This window comes from Trematomus bernacchii, unplaced genomic scaffold (assembly GCF_902827165.1).
Source record: "Trematomus bernacchii unplaced genomic scaffold, fTreBer1.1, whole genome shotgun sequence".
NCBI lineage: Eukaryota > Metazoa > Chordata > Actinopteri > Perciformes > Nototheniidae > Trematomus > Trematomus bernacchii.
Genome location: NW_022988098.1, coordinates 8,059,385 through 8,073,868, shown reverse-complemented (window position 1 = coordinate 8,073,868; position 14,484 = coordinate 8,059,385). Strand labels below are relative to the sequence as shown.

Here is a 14,484-nt window from a genome sequence, read left to right as displayed (position 1 = left end):
ACAGACTTTTCTCCTGTAAACTCTTCGTAGTGAATCAGTCGCTGTGTGCTAGTTTCCAGATCCTGACAATATTTCACATTCCTTGGTGGTGAATCATTGTGATCTTTCTCAAGCTCAGACTGAGATATTATCTCCAGCGACAATTTAATTGTTAACACAAAATGCACATTATTATATCTGCTTTTTAAATATCCGAAAATCAGCTAAATATAGGACCCAAAGCAGAACCTTGCTGAATTCAAATCTGCATGATTTAAAACAGACTGACACACTTCCCTTTAATCTAGAACTTTATTGGACATTTTACACAAGATCACAGCATTGGTATAAAAAAAAGACATATTTTTGTTTCACAGTGTTTCACAGAAAGACTTTTAAAAATACAATAAGAGTAAAATACTGTAACATTTAACAATCCAAGGTCTTAGGAAATGTTCTGAAGCTCATTTTTGTTTTTTCTTCCACGAGTTGCAACATCGCATCATGTGAGGCCATCTGTTTTTACAGCTCACATACACAACATATGGGATCACTCTCTCTGTGTGTGTCTGTGTGTCTGTGTCTGTGTGTGTGTGTGTGTGTGTGTGTGTGTGTGTCTGTGTGTGTGTGTGTGTGTGTCACTGCTTGACGTAACAAAAGGAGAAAGTGTAACAGAGGAAAGACGGTGGCCTCACTCCTCCTTCTCAGGCTGGAGGAGTTTTTCCGAGAAGATCCCAGAGTGTTTAAGATCTCGGTTCTGCTTCCAGCTTTCCTCCCTGATCCCCCTCAGCAGACCCTCCTGCAACACACACACACACACACACACACACACATATATATATATCAACACATGAAACAGTTAAAGAAACAAGTACGCCCTCTGATCAGTGTGAGGATTTAATTTGGTGTGATTTCCTGTTTTGTGCAATCTTCTATCTTCCACAAAAAGTGATCTTGACAAAAGCCCACCAACCTGTTGAGTGTCATCGAGCACCAGGATGACGTCACCCTGTTCAAACTGCAGCGCGCCGTCCTCAGACGCTGCATGGCTCTCTAGCGCCACCCTCTGGTGAGAAACAGGTAGTAAAACAGGTTAGTTTAACTAAATAAAAATTACAAACGTTTTCTAGGTTTGGAGACATGGGCGGCGCCAGGATTTTTTCACCGCTATTCAAGATCACGAGCCTTCAATGTCGAAAACGTTCTCTTTATTTTATGGTATTGACGGCCACAGCCACGCCTTACAGAGCCAATCAATAGTATAACACTCATTATGACTTTTCCCCACACTCGAACACAACTCCTACCGTCTCGTACTCCCTACACACACACACCGGAAAACGCACACACACACCTGGAAGGGGCGGTCTCTCCCTAACTCCCACCAACAACATTGCCTAAATAACTTTACAAATGTACTAAACTGCACATCTGATAACTGAAATAACTATTAACTTGGACACGCTACAATATTATCATTAAAACATTCCTTTGACACTTATAACATTACTTTGCAAGGTAAGCACAACCAAAATAAGTTTGTAAAAGCAGAATTTGAACCACACACACACACACACACACACACACACACACACACACACACACACACACACACACACACACACACACACACACACACACACACACACACACACACACACACACACACACACACACACACACACACACACACACACACACACACACACACACACACACACACACACACACACACACACACACACACACACACACACACACACACACACACACACACACACACACACACACACACACACACACACACACACACACACACACACACACACACACACACACACACACACACACACACACACACACACACACACACACACACACACACACACACACACACACACACACACACACACACACACACACACACACACACACACACACACACACACAGCGAGAGAGATCGCAGCCGTTTACGCTGACTTGTGAGAAATCTTTCCATTTTCGATCTGTGTTCACATACTGAGAATTATAACAACATTAGCCAAGTAACAGTTTGCGCTTTAACTGATAGATCTCGCGAGAATGTGTATAAATATATATAGATACATTTTTATAACAAAACAATGGGGTTGCTAAGCCGTTGCTAGGCCAATTGTTGGAGTTGCTGTAGCAACTCCAAGCTACCCCCTGGCGCCGCCCCTGTTTGGAGATATCTAAGATTATTACATGGTTTAGTTGAATACTCGATTCTGATTGGCCAATTCAGAACACGTGACACGTTGTTAATCCAGAACAGACAGACCGCTGTCAAGGATTTATTGACCGTTGTTAAGGACGCTCACATCTGCACAAACAAGTCCGGTCGATTGAACTGTATACAGTTTGGCCTAACTGACAAGACAAGAGCGACAAGAAAACAGCGGAGAAGTAACGGCCAGAAACCCTCCTTTTTACGCAGCGGTCCAGACAGACATCAAACGGCGACACATATTCAGTTGTCAGTTACTTTGGCATTAGGGCAGGGATATCTAGATACTTTCCAAGGTTTGACATAATGAATTGTGCTAATTTTAAAGCAAGCAACGATGTTTTCAAATCTGTAATCAAAAAGCTCCGCCTTCCTGCCGTTGCGTTGCTACGTTTTTTTTTTCAAACGGTAACAACGGACTATTTTCCTTAGCGGATGCATGTCAATTTAAATCAATACATACAACTATTTTTTAAATCAATAAAATCATTTTCTAAATCCATAAAAGCATTTCAATTAATAGTGGGAGTCATATCATTACTCTGTTGAGAATGTGGCCATGTAATAAGCGGGATAATGTGCAGCGACTTGGTCATTATGGGCAAAAGAACACCTTCAGGCAGATCTAGATCCCTCCGCTTCGCGTCGGGCTCCTGATCAGCCTGTCGGTGTTCTTTTGCCCATAATGACCGCGTCGCTGCACATTATCCCTTACTTAGCATGCATTGGACCATAGGACAACATATCTGAACCTGGTAGATTATAGTAAAAACTACAATTGAAAAAAAGGCAGTGATCGAGATGTAAAGCCTGATCAAATTAAATGTGTGATTTCATGCTGCCATGGGATCAAATAACTGGTTTTAATGTGGACATTTTAGTCTTTATCTTACATAGCTACATACATTTAAACAACGACCTATTATAGGAGCTGAAATGAAACTCGGAAAAAAATTCTGTAATAATAAAAAAAATTAAACAAATACAAAATGTATGCCAAATGTCTTAACACAGAATATAAAAATAATAATATAATATTAAATAAGAAAGCCAAAAAATATCTGTGGTGACGCATAAGGGTTAAATGCGTCAGGCACTCGTGACTTCTAGTATTTAATATAATATTTTATTCATTTTATTTTATTTATCTTTATTGGACGTATTATTTAAAATATTCTGTTAATATAATATATGTTATCTTATTCAATCTAAAATGGAACAAGTGTCACAAAAATTATATATATATATATATATATATATATATATATATATATTTCTGATTCTGATTAATAAAAGATATATACCTCGTACAGGAAGCCAGGTGGATTGTGGGAAGTGGAGTCCTCTCCAGAGTCAGCCTTCTCCTGGTTGTCTGAAGCCTCTGAAGCCTCCTCTGTCTCCTCTTCCTGCTCCTTAGCGGGTAACAGTGGAGGTTTATCTGTGCAGTGGAAGGAGACTCGAGGGGTGGGAACAGGTGGAGCTTTGGGTTTCCCCTCCTCTTTTGATGATGGTGCCTCACTCACTTCCTCCTCCACTTCCTCTTCATCCTCTTCATCCTCCTCCTCCTCCTCCTTCTCCTGTAGTTCACTTTCTGCAGCATCACAGGGTTCAGACACTTCCTTAATTGCAGCCTCTGATTTCGGCACCCCGACCCCAGAGTCATCGGACTGGTTTTCAGCGAGTTCGTCTTCCACCTCCACTTCCACCTCCTCTTGATTCAGACTCTCTGTTCCCTCCTGCTCACACACCGACTGCCTCTGAGGAGAATTGCTGCCGGTGGAGCTGAACTCAGAGTCCGACGAGTCTTTGGACGAGTTTTCGGCGGCGTTTTCCTCCGATCCCTGGACGGTGTCTTTTCCATTTTCTCCGTCTGCTGTATGGAGGGAGACGTGGTCCGTGGGGAAGGCTGTGTTGCAGGGGATGGGGTTGGAGATAACCAGAGACTTCCTCTTCTTGGCCTTGCTTGTACTGCTATTTGAAGAAAATAAAACATAGTTGGACTTTTTTTTTAAGCATTCAAGGTTAATTTTAGCATATTTAAAAAGGTCCCCTATTATACTGTTTTTCATCAATATATCAAAGGTCTCAGATATATACAGAACATGTCTCTGATTGGCTGAAACACCAAACAGATCATTGCAGCATCCCATAATCCCCTCTGTTTCAGCCCTGTTTCCAAAGTGCTGATTCTCTGTCTGTTACTTTAGATGAAAATAAGGAGCCCCTCCCCACGCCCCTCTGAGAGAGATTTGGTTACAAAGAACTCAAAGGTGCTCTAGGAGGAGATTCAGGTGATAAGGTGGTGGGGGGGGGGGGGTTACCTTGGTTGGTGATTGGCTAATGGTTACACAAGCCAAAACATCGTTATGACATCATAAAGTGGCCAAAATCTGATCAGCTCATTTTCAGACAGGTTTTTATATAAATGGATCAGGACAAAAAGTGAGAGAATCTTTTTTCCTGAAACTTTCAGAGTCTCTTTACACAGAGGGGACACATGTTGATGTAGAAGAGACATGAAGAAGTGGATTTTGCATAATAGGTTCCCTTTAAAAGCATTCAAGGTTAATTTTAGCATTCATTTCTATGAATACCAAGTATTATTTAACATTTTGTTGTCTGTGAAAAGTGTAAATATGTACATTTAATTCAATTTAATCTAAGTAGTGCCTTCTCATTGCTGCTACTGCTTTTATTTATTGTGCACATTTCTTTGACTGCATTGAGAGACGCCTACGAAATGTTGTATGATGACAATAAAGCTATTCTGCCTTTTATAAATCTACCTGTACATTGCTACAGTACTCTATTATTTTGAAAAGACAATAGCAGAAAGGCAGCACTATGAATGCAAGTTATTTACCAGTAAATACATTCTTGTTGGGAACACTTTAATAACCCCAGCCTCACCTGTGCAGACCCTTGATGATGAAAGCTTTCCCTGAGTGTTGAGTCTCCAGTTTCTTCATCACATTGTACAGCTCATGGTTCAGCTGCAACACGACATAAAACACACTAACATCAATATCATTTAAACATGCAAGAGGACATCACTAGTATGAGAGTGAGGAAATGATGTCTTTTCTCACCACGCTCATTTCCTTGTAGAAGACGTCTCTCAGGTTGGATATATTTTGGAACACCGTCACATAGCAACCTATCCGGCTACAGACACAAAAATAGCTCTCAGTTAATCTTTCACTTCAATCTAATTTCCTTTCTGAGTAAAACATCAAATGGTCATATCATATGCACGTTCTCTAAAATGTGTGTTTGAAGACATTTTGTTGTAAATCTTACAGGCCTGATTTGCACATTTACATATCTAACGCATACGTTTTCTCTTTGACTTTAAGTCGAGAAAGACTGAGAGCAAACTGAAATATATTTTCTTCTGGTGATAAATATTTCATGTTGGAATTAATAAGTATTTTCCTATTTGCTTATGACTTAAGAACAGATGAAAAAAGTGCTCATTAGAGAGAAAACTATTTAGATCTGACTGAAGAGTGGTTTCTCTTTTTGCCGTAAGAAGGTTTTTGCATCACCAGAAAAAGGTCTTAAAATAAAGGGAAAAGGGTAGCACATCCTAATCTTTAAAGGCAAGGAGGATCAAACACTATCATGGTTTCTTTGCTCACATCACTTTAAATATACGGCAACATGTTTGTGAAGCAGAAACTTCGTCAGAGAGCTTCAACTGTAATTGCTTATGCAAACACGTAATGTTCCCATTGTTTACCCAACACAACTTGTTAGGCTGGTATACCGAACAGGATACTTGCACGTAAACTTGATTATTCTCACACAGATATGCCAACTTTACTTGATAATGATCTTAAACTCCTCCACGAAATTCCCCTAAGTGTTATCTATGAGTTCATGTTAACCTTACCTCTGATAAAGGACAGGCAGCTCCTCCCTCAGCTCGGTGTTTATCTCCTCAAAGACATTCTGGCTTTTGTTGAACTCTTCATCCGCCTGTTGAAGAGGATCCAAAAGAACATAATTATAATACTTACAGTCGAAACTAATCCTATCTTGCACTAATGCACATTTCTCAAAGTTATTGAAGTGACTGTTACTTTGTATATATTGATTGTTGTGCTTTTATTTATGTCTTAATGTGTGCATATACATGTGTCTGTTGATTGTGTATATATATATATATAGGATATACATATTTTTATATATATTTTTATTTTTATATTCGGGATTGTGGGAAACAGCATTGCGATATCTCTCACTGTACACACAAACTGAAAGATTGACAATAAAGTTGACTTTGACTATCTGCCACTACTTATTGACTATAATGCTTATTCTAGTGATGTGACGTTCACGAACGATCCGATTCTTTTGAACGGCTCTTTGGTACGAACGAAGGGAACCGAGTCGTACTTGGTGAGAGTCGTTTTTTTTATCGTTGGTTCACTGCCTGCCATAAATCCACTCGCCTTTACGTGAACTTGCTTTCCTGAATGCACATTTGCCGTAGATGATGGCATAACGCATGCTGCTTGAGTAGTAGTTTGGCTGGCTGAGAGATGTAGCAAGTTATACATTTTCTGTGAGTAAAAGTAGATTTCTGGCAATACAGTCGATCATTATCCTGGTGATTAATTCGCAGATAAACCTATTAACCCCCGCCCCCTTAAAAAAAACCTGTCTCTTTTGAACGGCTCTCGGAAAGGAACGGAGCCATAAAATCCGGCTCCCTTCAAAGAGCCGTAATTCCCATCACTAGCTTATTCTACCTTTGTTATTTTGGCTTCATCCTTCTTCTTGGCACTCTGCAGCGCCTCCAGGTGGTGACGAGCTGAATCGTAGTCCACCAGCTTTCTGCCGCGTTTAGCTACTCGTTCCTAAAAACACACACAAGAGTTTCTTTAGTTATAAAAAGGTAGATGATCTCCATGGGTGTCATTAAAATCAGACAGATGTTCTCTAAGAGGCCCCAAGGAACTGGAGTAAAAGGTAAAAAGCCTCAGGTTACCTTGACCTCTGGGAACTGGCTGGTATAGTTCTCCATGGTGCGGACGATCTGGTCACTGAGCTTCTCTTCGTAGTCGTTCCACAGCAAGTCTTCACTCTAAGAGACACAGTTGGTATCACATCACATCAATTTGACTGCAACCAGAGTCAAATCAAATCAAATCAGGTTTTATTTATAAAGCACATTTAAAAGCGATTTTTGGTCGAGCCAAAGTGCTGTACATGTAATAAAAAACACATTACTACAAAACACAATAAACGACAATAAATTACAACAGATATAACTTAAAAAACAAAATAAGAATAGAACACACGGAAAAGTCAGGAGTCATGCTCCGCTCTAATTAGAAAGCCAGAGAGAAGAAGTGTGTTTTTAATGTGGATTTAAAAACCCCTAGGGTCTGGGCCGACCTCACATGGAGGGGCAAAGTGTTCCAGAGCCTAGGGCCAGCTGCTGCGAAGGCTCGGTGCCCTCGGGTTTTTAGCCTGGTCTTGGGCACTACCAGCAGCAGCTGGTCAGCAGACCTTAAAGCTCTGGCTGGGGTGTAGCGCTGGAGCAGTTCAGCTATATAGGCCGGAGCCAGCCCATTTAGGGCTTTAAAAACAAATAAAAGGACTTTAAAATCAATTCTGAACCGAACTGGAAGCCAGTGTAATGAGGCCAGAATAGGGGTGATGTGGTCGCGCTTTTTGTGACCAGTCAGCAAACGTGCAGCCGCGTTTTGGACTAGCTGTAAGCGTTTGCTTGAGGCCTGGTCCATACCCACATACAGAGCGTTACAATAGTCCAGTCTCGAGGTTACAAAGGCGTTGATAACCCTTTCTAAGTCTTTAAAAGATAAAAACGACTTGGTTTTGGCCAATAGTCTTATTTTAAAAAAGCAGGATTTTCAATGAATACATGACATCGTAGAATAAGAATATGAATATGCTGCACAATGTGTTTGAAGATGTAAGGGGAGATGCTACAGGTGAATGTGGTTGACATTTGTATTAAAAAAAAATGCATCAATATGAGGATTTTCTAGGTTGATTACTTACATTAGGGGTTCTTTTTGTATTGGAAGTGTTTTAAATGTTATGTTCTTATATGCAAATGAGGCAATCTCTTACTAAATACTTGCTGATTTGCATACATTGCAACAACAGAAATGTTAACTTTGGACGATGCCAGGTTAGAAATTCTTGTTTCACTTGTGTTGACCTATAAGAGGCAACCTTTGTTTATACCGCTGTGTCACCCCAAATTATAAAACCACAAAAAACTGTTGAAAGTCATACAAGTAAATAAAAGGTTTTTGTGTGCAAGGGCTGCTGAAATGGAGAAGTATGGCTTGGAGAGAGAAACTCCACTTTCCACTTAAATGTGTACTTGCATATGAACCTGCTGGTGAATTGGGTTAGAGTTAGGGTTGGAAATTGGGGGGTTTTAACGGAAACTGAAAATCTTTAAAAACTGCTTGGTAAAACCACTTTTTCCGAATGCAAGACCCACCTGCTAAAGTAAAAGCCTTTGTATCCAATGCCCTGGCCTTCTGGAGCAACCCTCATGTTACCGTTCAAACAAACACATCATACCCAGACATGGGAAGTAGTGGAGTACAAATACTTCCTTACTGTACTTACTTCTTACATTTTGAACACAAATACCTGTACTTTCTACTTCTTACATTTTGAACACAAATACCTGTACTTTCTACTTCTCACATTTTCCAAACAGGCTGGTTCCTTTAGTTTGAATGTGTGTTTGGTGGCGTGATCATTATTATTTAGAGTCATTGCGTGCCTATTGATTTGAACACGATCCGTGTATCCATCATTTCCTGGTCTTCTCTAAAGAAGAGGGACCAATGAAAACGTTGTCATGTTGCCGTTGTTCAGCATGGAAACATTCATTAGCTAACAATGACATTATTGTTCTATTAATATAAAGGGAGGTCAGGTACTCTTTAAAACAGCTGCTAGTTATGGGTACTTTTTACTTAAGTACATTTCAAAGCTAATACTTCTTTACTTTTACTTGAGTAAAGAAGTTTAGTCAGTACTTCTACCAGAGTATTTTTAAACATGAGTATCTGTACTTCTACTTGAGTAAAGGATGCGTGTACTTTTGCCATCTCTGATCATACCTCCGTGATGACAGCGAAGTCCTCCACTCCGTTCCACTCCGGCTCGTAGACCTCCCGCAGCGTCTGGGACAAACGCTTGGACGTCTCATGCATGGCTGTGGAGAGGAAGAGGGAATTGTGGGACAAAATAAAGAAATGTAATCAAGACTCCATACAGTAAGGACCTTATCAGCCAGAATCAGCTGTGCAATACATTGTGGGGCTATTGTTTTTATGGTTTGTGGCTCTGCTGCTACACCCACACTGAGAAGGTCAGAAAAACACTGGTTTCCTGACGATGCAGGAGCAAGAGCTGACATCCAAAGAAACACCGCGGTTTCTTCCACATGAACCACAAAGCTGCATCTGCCATTTTCCCTGCAGGACTTTTATTTGTCCTTTTCGAACATGGCAACGCACACAGAATTGCGAAAGTTGACACAGCGTCCAAGAATAGAAAGATCCACTTCCCCTTTTATTCACCAACTCCATTGGCAATGTGTTGTGTTCTGTGAATGCTTTCATTACCTTTCACTGCTGCATGGTAGGCTTTGACATCTTTAAACAGCCTGTTGCCGTCACCCTACAAAGCAGAAAAACAAATTAGTCAAACTTGGTGACACCTAGTAACGGTATCTTTTCAGCAGATCCGAGTCATTTATGCTTCGTCATTTCCTTCACCCTCGTGTTGAAATCAGTGTGTTTCGGGACCTTTTTGTGTACAGGAATGTTTTTTCTAGCCCCCAAGCTGCATTCAATATATGGTTGTTTTACCACAGTGTGGAGTTTAAATTAAATATCAATCACAACTTTTAAATGTGGCAATAGCGGTGGTGAAGTGAAAGCAGCGTGTTTTGTGAGCATGCAGACTTCCTTCCTGTTGTCAGTTTCCCTCCAATATCCACAGTAGTGCTGCATTCAACACTAAATGAGCATTGAGGAACCTAAAAGTGAACCTTAGGGCAAACTGAAGTAAAAGGGAGTAACAGGAGGATCACGAATACTAAAACAGTGGCACAAGTAGAAATGAGACATTAAGTTATGTGCTTTTTCAGTCATTACCATTGGTAAGTAAGATGAGATGGATCTTTATTAATCCCTGTGGGGAAATTATAGTAATGAGGTGGTGCAGTGATGAAGTATTGCTGTAGGCCGACCTGGATATTAGCATCACAAAAGGCTTCCTCAACGAAAAGCAAGGGGATCTTCCCTTTGAATATTTGGAAAATTGCAGAACATAAGGTCTTTGGCAAACACACGTTTATAACATTACATTTAATTTTTTACTCAGCAGGATAATCTCCACAAACTAGCAAAAAGCTAACGAGGCAAACAAACTACACCATGGTTTGAATGGCTTCACCGCTAAGCTAAAGGCGGCTAAGGACAGCTTGATGACGTTTAGTTGTTTATTTAGTCGCTTGTTAGCAACAGTGGTTTTCATGACATTCACAAGTGGGGTATCTAGTGACATATTTTATGATGTAGGACATCTCGTGAACTTGTGTTAACCTCAGACCTTGTATCATTCATGTAACCAAAAACACATTCAATTTTTTTTTTACTTCAACACAAGAGAGCCAGAAATGTTAACATGCTAACTCCTTTCCAGGTTTAAGGACTCATGCCTGCACCACTCTATAACCATGACAAGTTTACCAACATAAGCAAACAAGCTTATGGCCATGAGGAGAAATTAGAAGCTGTATATATGCTGGAAAACAACAACAAAAGAAAGAGCTGCGTGTTTTTTAAGTGTTTCCTGTCGTCAAGGTTGAGCTGATTGTGTGAACTGGCAGCAAAAACAAAACACTATTTTAACGGGAATGTTTGGTAAGGGGGATCAAATGAGCTGTTGGAATAAAGCAAGTAATGTACTAGACCTATATGTGAGTCCAGTAGTGAGAGAGGGACCTGTTGCTTGTGTTATAAAGTTACCTGTTGTTTGTTGAGGCTCTGAACGCACACCTCGAACTGTTCGTCCTTGGTCTCCATGGTTTTGCCCAGTTTTTGAAGGACCTGAGAGAGGACGGCACGGTGAGTTTCACATCACAGAGACATAGCATTCATGATTACTAGAGGGAGACTTATTAAAGAGGAACTCCAACAGCTTTACACATCAATGTTGGTTTACAGGAGCACAACTGCATATGGGGAAAGAGTGAGTTGCACATGATCTGATAAATGTCATCAAGTGATCTCAGTTTATATTGGGGTTCAAGACTTCAAGTTTGAAAACAAAACTTCTTGAGAGAGTTGTTTTTTTTGCCTGGAAAACGGCTTTGGAAAGCATTTTGGAGGATTTCGCAACTTACACATTTTGACCCTCGACAGCCAGTTGTAGTACTCCTTCAGAAAAGGAAAGAGGCACCACATACCTTAGCAACATGTATTGCCAACAGCAACCAAGACCCAAATAACCACTTTTGCTGAGTGTCCTCCTGGCCCTATCCTTGTGTCTGTAAAGTATTGACTTTGGAATAAGTTTCCGCAAGCGTCAACAATAAGGGTGTCCTCCATTACAGACTCTTGGCGACGTCAGAGGGAGTGTCACAGTAATTATTCTTCAAAGCCAACACATTTCCACTCATTCTGATGAATTATCACATGCATTTTTGTCACAAGGCTCAAATGTGTTGTCCATTTTACGTCTCTGCATTGACTTTGTATTGAAACTGTGCCTTCCGAATGAAATCCGCTGAACACAACTCTGTAGACTGCTCTTCGTCTAGGACAACCCACCCAAATCTCTGGCCAAACGTTCTGCAATCCGATTGCATTGTGGGTAATGTAGGCACCAGGATTGGTCAAGAAAGAACTGCACTAAAAAGGCAGCAAGGGTCCTCATAAGTGAGAGTGTTGTAGGAGTGCAATACCTAAGTGTTGACATGCTATTTAATTGGTGGGGCAGATAATTGGGTTCATAACAGCTTATTGCAGATATTATAGTATTAGTGTACATTTCGGCCAATTAGAAGGTGCAGTAAACAAATGCCAAAGCAGATTATTGGTCCAACAGTGTAACCATTGTCAGAATAAACAGGGATAAAATAGGCCGAGCCGATTTAGCAGATTTTAATAACAGATTAGTGCTCCATATACACAAGCACATACTCCTACCCTGGCCTTGAACTTGACACACATGGCTAATTGTTACAGTGTCCTTCACAGTCCACAGAATCCTGAATGCTACATTGCATGACCTTTAACGTTAAATCTGCAACAAAGGCTCTCATTATCAGGTCTATCCTCCCATTTATGAGAAATGGACGCCCCCGAAATCAACCTTGCCACTTCAGCAGTCCATGCACACTTTGAGTAGCTGCTACTTTAAGGTGGAGCAGTGAAAATCAAACAAGTCGACCACAAACTGAGAGAGAAGAGCTCAGCAAGCGAGAGGAAGTGCACAGACAGGAAGTGGCAGCTTTTGTGTCCGCACACAGCTGAAAAACAATACGATGCTCAGCCTGGGAAACTCCACACTAATGTTTTCATTAATGCATCAGCAACCTTGCAGATATAAGAGTTCTAAACATTCAGAAAACTCTAAAAGAATGTGGTTTCCTGCCTGCTTCTCCTTTTCCCTGATGACACTTTTACACTCCGTTATAATCCGGTTAAGCTAATAGGCTTGACATGATGTTATCCTCTCATCTGGAGCATTTCATTATGAGTTTTGACTTGTTACAGAGCTGCATGACAGGACAGTAGATTGTGAAAGCAACAGTTGCGACAGAGCAGTAGTTCATAAGCACAATAGGTATTCTGGAGAAGCGTTTGCCAATTTCTAGGGTAAACAATAGCTATAATCAACCTTTCTTTCCTCTGAAGGAGCAGCTTGCCTTATTTTATATCTTAGACTAGAAGATACACAGTCTTTATTTATGTCTGATACAAGTAAGTAAAATATTCTGGAAAAGATACAAACAAATATGAACTATGTGCATCAAAAAGAGTCTCCGAATACAATTAAAAAATGAATTAATACAAATATTGTCAAGTGTTTGTACACTTATGTATATTTTAATTATACACAGCTATGTTCCCATGAAGAAGCAGCTTGTTTTACATCTTAAACTTGAAGATACACCCCTTTCAGACATGTAAAATAATCTATTTCCTATCAATCATCTTGAAAAAAAATTGTTTACCATAAAAATAGGGTGTTTAGTGAGTTACTACCACAGGGTGAAGCTGGGCAAAGGCTAGAAGAAGTCTGTGTTATCTCACCAAACTCATGACAGTGCTTCTAGGGTGCAGTTCTTAGGTTAAACGCACCCTAAGAAAGTTTAACAAAGTTTGATTTCCATGGCTCACCTTCTCCTGAGCTCGGTTCAAAGACTTCTGGAACCGCTTGGCGAAGATCCCAGCTCCAGCCTGGAGGTTCGGACCCATTTTATTCTCTGCCATGTTTTAAAATGTTCCGTTAAACACAAGCAACCCGCCTCCCGTCTGCTTCCTCTTGAGAAACTGCCCTCACGGAGCCTCAAATGCGGCTTTAATTCAAGGCGATGGAGGTGGAGCAACAAGACACAAAACAGGCGGTGTCAAACCCCAGGAATAAAGCTCTTTACATCATCATCTCCGCATCATGGAGGAGGAGGAGGAGGAGACTCTTGTTGAAACTTGTCGGAGGAATTATTGAGGAGACTTGCTGATCTGCTGGAAAAACATCGTTTAGAAGTGTTGCAAAACGGCACCCCCCTCCAGGCTGTGTGTGCGGTAAAGGTGGAAGTCATCCAACGACACTCACCTGCAGAGTATGTGAGCAGATTGCGGCTGATGACGCGGACCTGAGTCTGCAAAGTGACGTCAGCAGGCGAGCCGCAGGTAAATGTGTGTCTGAAGAAAATATTGTACCTTTTTTTAATCACTATTTTCTTTTTATTTCTTCATACTGTATATATTTAATCTAATGCCAATATGTGTGCGTAGTATATCTTTATATTCCTGCAGCTTAGTGAGACTGTATTGAGTACTCAATTCATTCAATATTGACTTTATATTGTGTATTATGTAAATACTCTCGTGATATATGTCCTTCCTATTGTGAATTTGTATATAATTTCTGCTTAAAATGTTTTATTTTTACTTGCCGCTAAAATTCATTTTTACTTTGATTATATTTGCATCTTTTTTTTGTATGTGTTTATG

General features: G+C 40.4%; 1 protein-coding gene across 2 annotated transcripts; it reads right to left on the bottom strand.

The window, feature by feature from the left end:
• Positions 1-272: 272 nt before the first annotated feature.
• On the bottom strand, positions 273-14,039 carry bin2b (bridging integrator 2b). 2 transcript variants are annotated; one of them, XM_034121833.1, is made up of 12 exons: positions 13,648-14,039; positions 11,269-11,349; positions 9,859-9,913; positions 9,352-9,446; positions 7,224-7,319; positions 6,985-7,092; positions 6,123-6,208; positions 5,317-5,392; positions 5,138-5,220; positions 3,532-4,195; positions 953-1,045; positions 273-778 (listed from the first exon to the last, which is right to left on the bottom strand). In XM_034121833.1, the coding sequence occupies exons 1-12, from the start codon at positions 13,738-13,740 to the stop codon at positions 671-673; spliced, it is 1,638 nt and encodes a 545-aa protein (XP_033977724.1). In that variant the 5' UTR covers positions 13,741-14,039; the 3' UTR covers positions 273-670. The 2 variants fall into 2 exon arrangements, with proteins under 2 accessions (XP_033977724.1, XP_033977723.1); XM_034121832.1 differs by having other exon boundaries at positions 3,532-4,198; positions 13,648-14,034.
• Between the last annotated feature and the right edge of the window lie 445 nt (positions 14,040-14,484).

Excerpts from the sequence above, each read along its gene's own strand:
- bin2b (XM_034121832.1), bottom strand. The coding sequence starts at position 13,740 with ATGGCAGAGAATAAAATGGGTCCGAACCTCCAGGCTGGAGCTGGGATC. Across the intron at positions 5,221-5,316 it reads TCTACAAGGAAATGAGCGTG|CTGAACCATGAGCTGTACAA; the intron begins GTGAGAAAAGAC and ends GTCGTGTTGCAG. Across the intron at positions 1,046-3,531 it reads CACCTGGCTTCCTGTACGAG|AGGGTGGCGCTAGAGAGCCA; the intron begins GTATATATCTTT and ends GTTTCTCACCAG.